At 46.4% G+C, this 10346-nt stretch overlaps 1 protein-coding gene across 1 annotated transcript; it reads left to right on the forward strand.

Moving 5' to 3' along the window:
* On the forward strand, window positions 1-10149 carry ELOB (elongin B). Its single transcript, XM_033101216.1, has 4 exons — window positions 1-79; window positions 206-340; window positions 1601-1706; window positions 9976-10149. Exons 1-4 carry the CDS (start codon window positions 77-79, stop codon window positions 10086-10088), a joined length of 357 nt encoding a protein of 118 aa, XP_032957107.1. The 5' UTR covers window positions 1-76; the 3' UTR covers window positions 10089-10149.
* Window positions 10150-10346: the final 197 nt, after the last annotated feature.

Here is a 10346-nt window from a genome sequence, read left to right on the forward strand (position 1 = left end):
GCCACCGCGCGGACCGCCGGGAACGGGGCGGAGCGCGGCCGCGCCGGCGCGTCGAGTGGGAGAGGCAGCCGCTGCGATGGTGAGCGGGCGCGGGGGGAGGGGCGCTGGGCCGGGGCCGGGGCCGGGGCCCGGGCCGGGGGCGGCGGGGGCGGCCGGCCGCGCGGGGTGCCCGGGCTCTGCGCTCACACCAGCCCTCTGCCCTTAGGACGTATTCCTCATGATCCGGCGCCACAAAACTACCATCTTCACGGATGCCAAGGAGTCGAGCACCGTGTTCGAGCTGAAGCGCATCGTCGAAGGCATCCTCAAGCGGCCGCCTGACGAGCAGCGGCTGTACAAGGTGCGGCCCCGCCGGTTCCAGGCGGGCGGAGGCCGGGCAAGGGCCGGGGCTGGTGCCGGGGGCGGGCGCTGCCCGGAACCGCCGTCCCGAGTCTGGCCGTGGGCGCACGGCGGCCGCGTCATTGATGTAAACAGTGGCGAACTCCCCCGCATAGGGGCTGTTGTTCCGACTCGGGGAGATGAATCACCAATAGCTCTAGCTACACGGGAGGTATCGACTAAAGGTGGCTTTAAAGTCGCGCGCCAGGCCCTGTGCTGAGCGCTGGGGGTCATAGTATCTGATACTTAAGAACGGTCCCACCCGCGACACGCAGGCCCGTGACATCTCTACTCTATGGTTAAGGAAACTGAGGCTCGGCGAGGTGGCCACTTAACAGCCCAAGGTCATTGGCAGAGGGAGGATTTGATCCCCGTGCCCATAATCCTCTGCAACCCCATCAGACTCACACTGCCCGCACACGCTCCTTAGTACAAAAAGACAAAAATGGAGAGTGTCAGGATGAGTCAGGTCTCCCAGTTCTTTACCCAACCGCTATTTATTATTCCCCAACCTGCTGCTGATGTTCGAAAAGCAACCTCCCTCCCCCGCCGCCCATTCCCCGCTTACAAACCAGCTATTATCCAGCAAGGATGGGATGGGGTTTTGGGGAATCTGGTGTGTCAGCCCCTGATTGAAGTCTCTGGCAGCATGAGGGCCCTCACCTAAGGGTGCTGATGTAATTTTGCCTGGAAACTAACTGGGAACCTGGCCTTTCACTCCCAACTGAACCTCCACTGCCTTGGTCTCTAAAGGCCTTTCCTCCCTGATACCTCCTGGGGCATCCCTGATAAGGATCCTTCTTGGTCTCTGTGGTATTTCCATGTGTTGTACTCCTTCACACATTGAAATCTCCTGGCTGCCCTTTGAGTTGGGAATTCCAGTAATTCCCATTTTACAGATAAGGAAACTCACATCAAAAAGATCACTTTGTCTAGGGTGGCAGAGCTGGGATTGAAGCCAGGCTCTTGAAATTAGATTCGCCTGGAGTTGGGGGTGGAGGGGGGACAGATTTCAGAACCCTACCCTGGGAGGTTCTGATTTGGAAAGTCTTGAGTGTAACTCTGGAAACTGTGTTTGATAAACTCTGGGGTGGCCCTGGGCCCTTCTTTGGGCTGCCTCTCTTACCCTTTCTGACTTCCAGTGTAGTTGCTGACCAGAGAAGTCTTTGGGACTCGATCCTCCTGGGGCCTGTCCTGAGACCCTGCCTGCCTCTTTCCTCAGGATGACCAGCTTTTGGATGATGGCAAGACACTGGGCGAATGTGGATTCACCAGTCAAACAGCGAGGCCGCAGGCCCCAGCCACCGTGGGGCTGGCCTTCCGGGCAGGTGAGAGGGGCAGCCGGGCAGGGTGGAAACAGCCAAAGAAAGGGGTCACAAAGGATCCTGCAGTTGTTCTTCCAAGCCTTCAGGTACAGTGTCTTCCCAGACCACAAACATCAGGCAGTATCCTGTGACAGTGTACTTGTTTCCCCACATACAAAAAAGAGAAGCAAACAACATGCGTGTAGAAACTGAAGCCTGTATCATACATGATTCAAAGATTCCTAGTCAAGATACCAGCTTACCTTTACAGAGGACTTTTTTAAATTCCCATCTCCGCCATTCACCTCCCCTTTGGCAACCATCAGCTCATTCTCTGTATGGGTCTGTTTCTGTTTTGTTTCATTTATTCATTTGTTTTGTTTTGTTTTAGATTCCAGGTATGAGTGAAATCATGGTATTTGTTTTTCTCTGTCTGACTTATTTCATTTAGTATAATATTTTCTAGGTCCAACCATGTTATTGCAAATGGCAAGATTTCATTTTTTTTTATTGCTGAATAATATTCCATTGTGTATATGTACCACCTTTTCTTTATACGTTCATCTGTTGATGGAAATCTGGGTTTCTTCTGTATCTTGGCTATTACTGACAATGCTACAGTAAACATAGGGGTATATACATCTTTTTGAATTAGTGTTTTTGTTTTCTTTGGGTAAATACCCAGAAGTAGAGCTGCTGGATTGTATAGTACCTCTGTTTTTAATTTTTTGAGGAGCTTCCATACTGCTTTCCTCAGTGGCTGCACTAGTTTTCAATCCCATCAACAGTGCATGAGGATTCCCTTTTCTCCACATCCTCATCAGCACTTGTTTGTTCATTTATTGATGATGGCCATTCTGACAGAGGAGGTGATATTTCATTGTGGTTTTAATTTACATTTCTCTGATGATTAGTGACGTTGAGCCTCTTATCATGTCTGTTGCCGTCTGTATGGCCTCTTGGGAGAAATGTCTATTCAGGTCCTCTGCCCATTTTTTACTCAGATTTTTTTGGTATTAAGTTGCATGCGTTCCTTATATATTTTGGATATTCTTATCAGATTATCCTTGGCAAATACCTTCTCTCATTCAGTAGGTTGTCTTTTCATTTTGCTCTGTATCCTTTGCTGTGTAAAAACTTATTTTCGTGTAATCCCATTTGTTTATTTTTTCATTTGTTTCCCTTGCCCAAGGAAATATATCCAAAAAGATACTGCTAAGTGATTTCAAAGAGTTTACTGCTTATGTTTTCTTCTAGGGGTTTTATGGTTTCAGGTCTTACATTTAAGTCTTCAATCCATTTTGAGTTTATTTTGGTATGTGGTGCATGAAAGGGGTCCAGTTTCTTCCTTTTTTTTTTCTTGCACACATCTGTCCAGTTTTTCCAATACTACCTATTGAAGAGACTCTTCTTTACCCCGTTGTATATCCTCGCATTCTTTGTTGTAGATTAATTGACCATATAAGCAAGGATTTATTTCTGTGCTCTCTATTCTGTTTCATTGATATATATATATATATATATATATATATATATATATATATGTTTTTATGCTAGTACCATACTGTTTTGATTATTGTAGTTTTGTAGTGTAGTTTGATATCAGACAGCATGATACTTCCCACTTTGTTCTTAATGTTTCTTTGGCTATTCAGGGTCTTTTGTAGTTCCATATAACTTAGAATTAGTTGTAATTCTGAGAAGAATGCCTTTGGTATTTTTGTAGAGATTGCACTGAATCTGTATATAGCCTTAGGTAATGAGGACATTTTAACAGTATCTTTCCAATCCATGAGGAAGATACATCCTTTTATTTATTTGTATTTTCTTCTGTTTCTTCAGTGTCATAGAGTTTTCAAAGTGCAGATCTTTCGCCTCTTTGGTTAAACTTATTTGTAGGTATTTTACCTTTTTGATGTAATTATAAATGGGATTGTTTTAATTTCTTCTGGTCGTTAGTTATTGGTATATAGAAATGCAACAGATTTCTGTATATTGATTCTGTATCTTGCAACTTTATGATTTATTTATGTATTTATTTCGGTGAAGTCTTCAGGGTTTTCTATATATAGTAGTATGTCACCTGCAAATAATGAGCATTTTACTTCCTTTCCAATTTGGATGCCTTTTATTTCCTTTTCTTGTGTGATTGCTGTGACTACTAGGACTAACAATACTAAATACTGTGTTAAATAGAAGTGGTGTTAGTGGGCATCCTTGTTTTGTTTCTGATCTTACAGGAAAAGCTTTAAGCTTGTTAACCTAAAAATAAAAAGAGCTTTCAGTGTGAGATGCAACAAACATTTATTTGGGATTAAAAAAAGAATAGTTATTCGGGAAGCATCAATTCTTTCAGAAGCCCAAATAATGTTCCAATTAGAAGACAGAGACAATGGGTATTGAGAAAGGGAAGGGAAACAATTATATTTATAGAAAGGAGGCATTTCTGTTGGTACAGATAACACAGTGACATTAATTTTAAACAATGTTTTTAATTTTCAATCCAGTAGTCATAATCATTGCTTTCTTGTTATCTTTTCAAACAGTTCTTTGGGGCATAATGTTTCTTTGGGCCCAGTCCAAAGGTTATTTTGCAGTAACTTAGAAAGTTATTCCAAACATTTGAGGTATAAGACGTGCAAGGCAGCTCCTCTGGTGTGGCAGCTCTGGCTCAATCTTAACAGTGGCTCTGTTTATTTTTTTTTTATTTTTTTTTGACAAGCTTTTCACCATTAAATGTGATATTAGCTGTGGGTTTGTCATACATCGCCTTTATTATGTTGAGCTATGTCCCTTCTATACCCAATTTGTTGACAGTTTTTGTCATAAAAGGATGTTGAATTTTGTGAAATGCTTTTCTCTATCTGTTGAGATAATTATATGGTTTTTATGCTTTATTTTGTTAATGTGATCTGTCATGTTGATTGATTTATGGATGTTGAACCATCTTTGCATCCCTGGGATGAATCCCATTTGGTCATAGTGTATAATCCTTTTAATGTGTTGTTGTATCTGGTTTGCCTATATTTTGTTGAGATTTTTTACATCTGTGTTGATCAAGGATATTGGCCTATAATTTTCTTTTTTTGTAATGTCTTTGTCTGGTTTGGTATCAGGGTAATGCTGGCTTTGTAGAATAAATTGGGAAGCGTTTCTTCCTCTTCAATTTTTTGAAATAGTTTAAGAAGAATAGGTATTCTTCTTTGAGTGTTTGGTAGAATTCACCTGTGAGGTCATCTGGTCCTGGATTTTTATTTTTAGGAGTTTTCTTATTATTGCTTCAATTTCATTGCTAGTACAGTAGTACCTCGGTTTTCGAACGTCTCCATTGACGAACATTTCGGTTTATGAATGCTGTAAACCTGGAAGTAAATGCTTCCGTTTTCAAACACGCCTCGGAAGTTGAACATGTCACGCGGCTTCCGCTGAGTTCAAGATCCTGAGGCCTCGCTGTCGGCTCTTTTCAAACATTTCAGAATTCGAACGGTCTTCCGGAATGGATTACGTTCGAAAACCAAAGTATCACTATAATCGGTCTGTTTAGATTTTGTATTTCTTTCTGGTTAGTCTTGGTTATATACTTCTAGAAATTTATTCATTTCTTCTAGATTGGATTTGTTAGCTTATATTGTTTGTAGTATTTTTTTTAAATTGGGGAATATTGGGGAACACTGTGTTTTTCCAGGACCCATGGTCAATCGTTGTCCTTCAGTCTAGTTGTGGAGGGCGCAGCTCAGCTCCAAGTCCAGTTGCTATTTTCAATCTTAGTTGTAGGGGGCGCACAGCCCACCATCCCATGTGGGAATTGAACTGGCAACCTTGTTGAGAACTCAGGCTCTAACCAACTGAGCCATCCGGCCGCCTCCTGTAGTGTTTTTTTTTTCCCACCCCACAGGCGTCTGGGGGGATCTTGGCCTTTCCTGAAGACTCGGAGTGGCTGTGCGCATGCCCGCCAGGCCCCATGATGGACATGGCGGGGGTGGGGGGGGTGCGTGGTGTGACCACGACCCCCCGCACCTGAGGGGGGTGGGAGTAAGGGTTGGGGGCGACGGGGTCCGTAGGGAGAAGGGCCAGGTCACCTGACTCCCCACGGGCAGACCGGAGGAAGGGCAACCCCCAGGGGTCTTGAAACCTGTGCACCAGGATGCGCTAGGTACCTGGAGGAAGGATAGAGGCGTGGGGTCGAGTGCCTGGGGCCGCGTCCCACAGCCCCTGCCTGGATGCCGCCCGGCCTGCGTTCGTGGTCCGCCTGTGGGAGGCAGAATCTTGGCGCTGCCCGCTCTGATGGGGGATCCCCGCTGGCCACCTGGCAAACCGCCCGACGCCAACCACCGCTCCAGGTCGCCGCCCGGGCCCCCAACCCTCCCACTCTGCCCCCGCAGGCCCGGCCCCTCGCCGCGGTAGGCGAGGGGCTGCGCGTAGTATTGATTGTGTTTCTGTGGTGTTGGTTGGGAAGGTACAAACCTCTTTCGTATTGTTTTTTTACGTTTCTATTTTATTTCTGCTCTGATCTAAACTGTTTCCTTCCTTCTCTTTACTTTGGGTTTTGTTTGTCCTTTTTTCTAGTTCCTTTACCTGTGGAGTTAGATTGTTTATTTGGGATTTTTCTTGTTTCTTGAGGTAGGCCTGTATAGTTATGAACGTCCCTCTTAGAACTGCTTTTGCTGCATCCCATAAATTTTGAAAAGTTGTGTTTTCATTATCATTTGTTTCAAAATAGCTTTTGATTTCTTGTTTGAGTTTCTCTCTAATCCATTGGTTGTTTAGTAGCAAGTTCTTTAGTCTCCACATCTTTGTGTTTTTTCCAGTTTTCTTCCTGTAGTTGATTTCTAGTTTCGTGCCATTGTTGTTGAAAACGGTGCTTGTTATGATTTCATTAGTTTTTAATTTATTGAGGCTCGTTTTATGGCCTAATACATGATCTGCCCTGGAGGATATGCACTTGGAAAAAAATAAGTATTCTGTAGTTTTTAGATGAAATGCTCTGAGAATGTCTGTTAATTTGATCTGGTCTAATGTGACATATAAAACCATTATTTACTTAGTTTTCTGTCTAGATGATCTATCCATTGATGTGAGTGAAGCATTAAAATCCCCTAGTATTATTATATTTTTGTGGATTTCTTCCTTCATGTTCATGTCCAGTAATAATTACTTTATATATTTTGGTGCTACTGTGTTGGCTGCGTAGATGTTTACAATTGTTACATCCTCTTCTTGGATTAATCCCTTTATAATTAATGTGCAGGGAGGCCAGGTCTTTGTGGTGATTGTTTGTTCCTTGCTTGTTCCTTGTTGGGAGGCAAAAGACTGGGCAGTGTAGTCAGGAACACCGAGTAGTGATCTGGCAGGTAGACCAAAGCACCCAAATAGAGCCCCCCACCCTCCCTAGGGGGATGTAAATAGCGGTGCTCACCAGGTCCTCTGGCCAGGAGAATTCTCACAACTGGCGGACAGCTCCCGTGGCTTCCCCTCGAGGCTTCCCACCCTTCTCTGTTCGGTCTCTTTCTCGTTTGTTGTTCAGAAGTTGTTCCTTCAGCCCTCAGTTGTCTCACCGGAGTAATGGCTCCCTATAGACGTATGTGTTTGAGTTTGAGCATGGGAGGTGGCGAGCTCAGCCTCCTTTGCCACCACCATCTTGGACCTCTCAGAGGACTTACTGATTACTGAGTACCTGGTGCTGAGCTCTGCATTTTATTTCTAACATACCATTTGATCCTCTCGATAGCTCTGGGAGGTAAGCCCCGCCATCCCCATTTTGGAGACGTGGACACTGAGGCTTGCCAGGAGCAGGGTTTCCAGACAGGAATTCCCGCCCGTTTTCAGGAATTTCTTTCACTTTCCCGTTCCCGAGATATAAACTGTTTTCTGTTCTCCACGATGAATCATTTCCACAAAGTGATGGCCGATACTACCAACCACCTGGGTTCAAGGAGCCAGTTTTCCCGATTTCCCAACCAACTTTTCTCAGGATTTGGGAACAGAAAAGCGAAAAAAATTCCCGAGAATGGGTGAGAATTCCCCTCTGGAAACCCTAGCGATAAATAGGAAAAATGTCTAAGAGATACGTTGTGAATAGTGTGTTTATTTTCCATTGTGGGTATTACTGGGTTCAAGGAGCCGATTTTCCCGATTTCCCAACCAACTTTTCTCAGGATTTGGGAACGGGAAAGTGAAAAAAATTCCTGCGAATGGGTGGGACTTCCCGCCTGGAAACCCTAGCCAGAAGGCACGTGGGGAGCCATGGTTCACAAGCAGGCAGCTGGGACCTTCCCACACACCACACCAGATGCTGTCTTTGCAGTGCATCACTTAATCTCCCAGCATCTCTGTGAGGCCAGACTTGTATTGTGCCCATTTTAAGGATGAGTCAGCCACTTCTGGGAAGTTTAAGGTCACTTGCTGGAACTGTCAGGTCCTGGCCCTGCCTGCCCCAGAGCCTATATCCTCATCAACCATGCGCCACCCAGCCCAAAATTTAGAAACACAAGGGTTGGGAGTGGTGTACTTCCGTCCAGTGTACCTCCTTCCCCTAGAAGAGAGATTTGAATTTTATTTTTTAACAGCTGCTATGTGTTTTCACAGCTGTGGACCCAGGGGCTATGTGGATAGCTGGGTAAACTTGGGTAAAGTTACAAGGAATTGTTTTTCTAGCTAAGGAGGGAGGTACAGCCTTAGCCACTTTTCAGTTTCGTAAGTGTGCTAGGCCTTAGCACCTGTCTTCAGGCAGCTACTTCACAATCCACCCCTCCCAGCCTGGGGTTCCTGTCTTCATGAAGGAGTGTGGTATTAGGAGCAGCCTCACAGCCAGGCAGCTTGAGCCCCCACGCCCCTCAGGCCCCAGCCTTTGAGTGCTCAGCAAACAGAAATCTTAGAAAACTCGCCTTTCAGTGAGTTCCCACTGACCCTCAGTGATGCCGAGGCAGGTGCAGAGCTGATACAGGCATGCCTTTCTGAATGGCACAGATGAGGGTTAAAAGCTCATCTTTTCTGCTTCCTAAGCCAGCCCCGGCACCATTCTCCTGGAGGAAGTGTCCCTTTCTCACTTGAACAAAGGCACCCCTATAGGTTTGCAGCAACTCTTGGAGTATGTTGATAGGCCTACTTTGCAGATGGCAGGGGTCACGGTGTGGACTGTGGACTGGGTGCTCTTAGCTTCCACCATGGGCAAAAATGCACTTCTGGGGGGTAATTGTTTCTTTGTGCAGCTTGTGGAAGGACAAGACACAGGTCTGTGTCCTCGCCCCAAAATGGGCTTGTTAGGAAGATGCCAGTATTCATATCAAGTGTTAAATGGCATTATCCAGACTTTACTTCCAAAGAGTGGGAAAGATGACGAAGGCAAGAACAATCACTGTCCGTCTGTGGCTTGGAACATGAATTAGTTCTTCAGCTGGTGAGGTGTCTTAGTTTCAGCACTTGACATTTGGGGCTGGGTAATAACGTGCTGTTGTCTTGTGCGTTGCAGGACTCTTAGCATCGTCTCTGACCACTACCAGAGATGGCCATATATCTAGCAGATGCTATTTGCACCCCAAATTATGACAACCCAAATTTTTGTCACCAGATAGGGCCAACTTTCCCTGGCGGGCCTAGTCCAGAACCCTGAGCCAGGTAGAGGAAAGTCTCCCAGGTAGAAGAAAACAAAGAGAAACACTAAGTGAAGGGGGTTTCCTTCCCTGTGCTGACAGGAACAAGACAGGGAAAGCTTTCCTGGAGCCACTGTTCTAGTGGGGGTCAAGCAGCTGGCCAAAAGCAATGGTCATTTTGGCTAGTGGTTAAGGCAACACACCGGGCATTTGGATGCAGTGATCGTTTACATGGGTGGCTGGGGAAGGCTTCTCTGAGGTGATGTGAAGGGTTGAACACTGAACGTCAGAGTAGCAGGCTAGAGACCAACAAAGTGACAGGCCCTGCGGCAGATAAGCTTGATATGGGAATATGGAGAGCACGAGTCAGTGATTGGAGAGACATTATGGCAAGGAGTTGGTATTTTATTCAGAGTATATTGGAAGGTTTTAAGCAGGGATGAAATAGTCTGGTTTGATTTTTAAGATCACTGGTTGGTAGAGAAGGGATGTGAAGGGAACAACACGGGGTGAGGAAAAGGGTCCCAGGATGGCAGGCCGGGGCAGTGGAAGGTGGGCGACATTCCAGTAGGGCTCCAGTCCAGGCAGTTGGATGAAGGAGGTATCGGCTGTGCAGGAGACTTTGTGGGGGTGGGGGTTTGCTTGGAGGGTCCCAGATGCCTAGAGGCAGCCATCCCCTCCAGCTCTCCCATTCTCCTCTCCAGATGACACATTTGAGGCCCTGCGCATCGAGCCCTTCTCCAGCCCACCGGAGCTGCCCGACGTGATGAAGCCGCAGGACTCAGGAAGCAGCGCCAATGAACAAGCCGTGCAGTGAGAGGGTTTGGGGCCCACCCTCCAGTGCCCCATCCCCCTCCAATAAAAGAGATTTGGGTGTCCGCCTGGTTGCTGCCTCTTTCTGTGCACCCTGTCCTGATCCAGGCATCACCCTCACCAGGATGGGGCCCACTCCCCACAAGGCTCCCCAGCCTCTTGCTTGCCAGGCTGGCCTGCTGGACCACAGGCTGTGTGGGCCTAGCAGTTTACTCCCATGCCAGCCTTCAGAGGCCATGGGGAGAGGACTGGAGGGAACTCG

The sequence above is a fragment of the Rhinolophus ferrumequinum genome, assembly GCF_004115265.2.
Source record: "Rhinolophus ferrumequinum isolate MPI-CBG mRhiFer1 chromosome 15 unlocalized genomic scaffold, mRhiFer1_v1.p scaffold_54_arrow_ctg1_1, whole genome shotgun sequence".
Taxonomy (NCBI): domain Eukaryota; kingdom Metazoa; phylum Chordata; class Mammalia; order Chiroptera; family Rhinolophidae; genus Rhinolophus; species Rhinolophus ferrumequinum.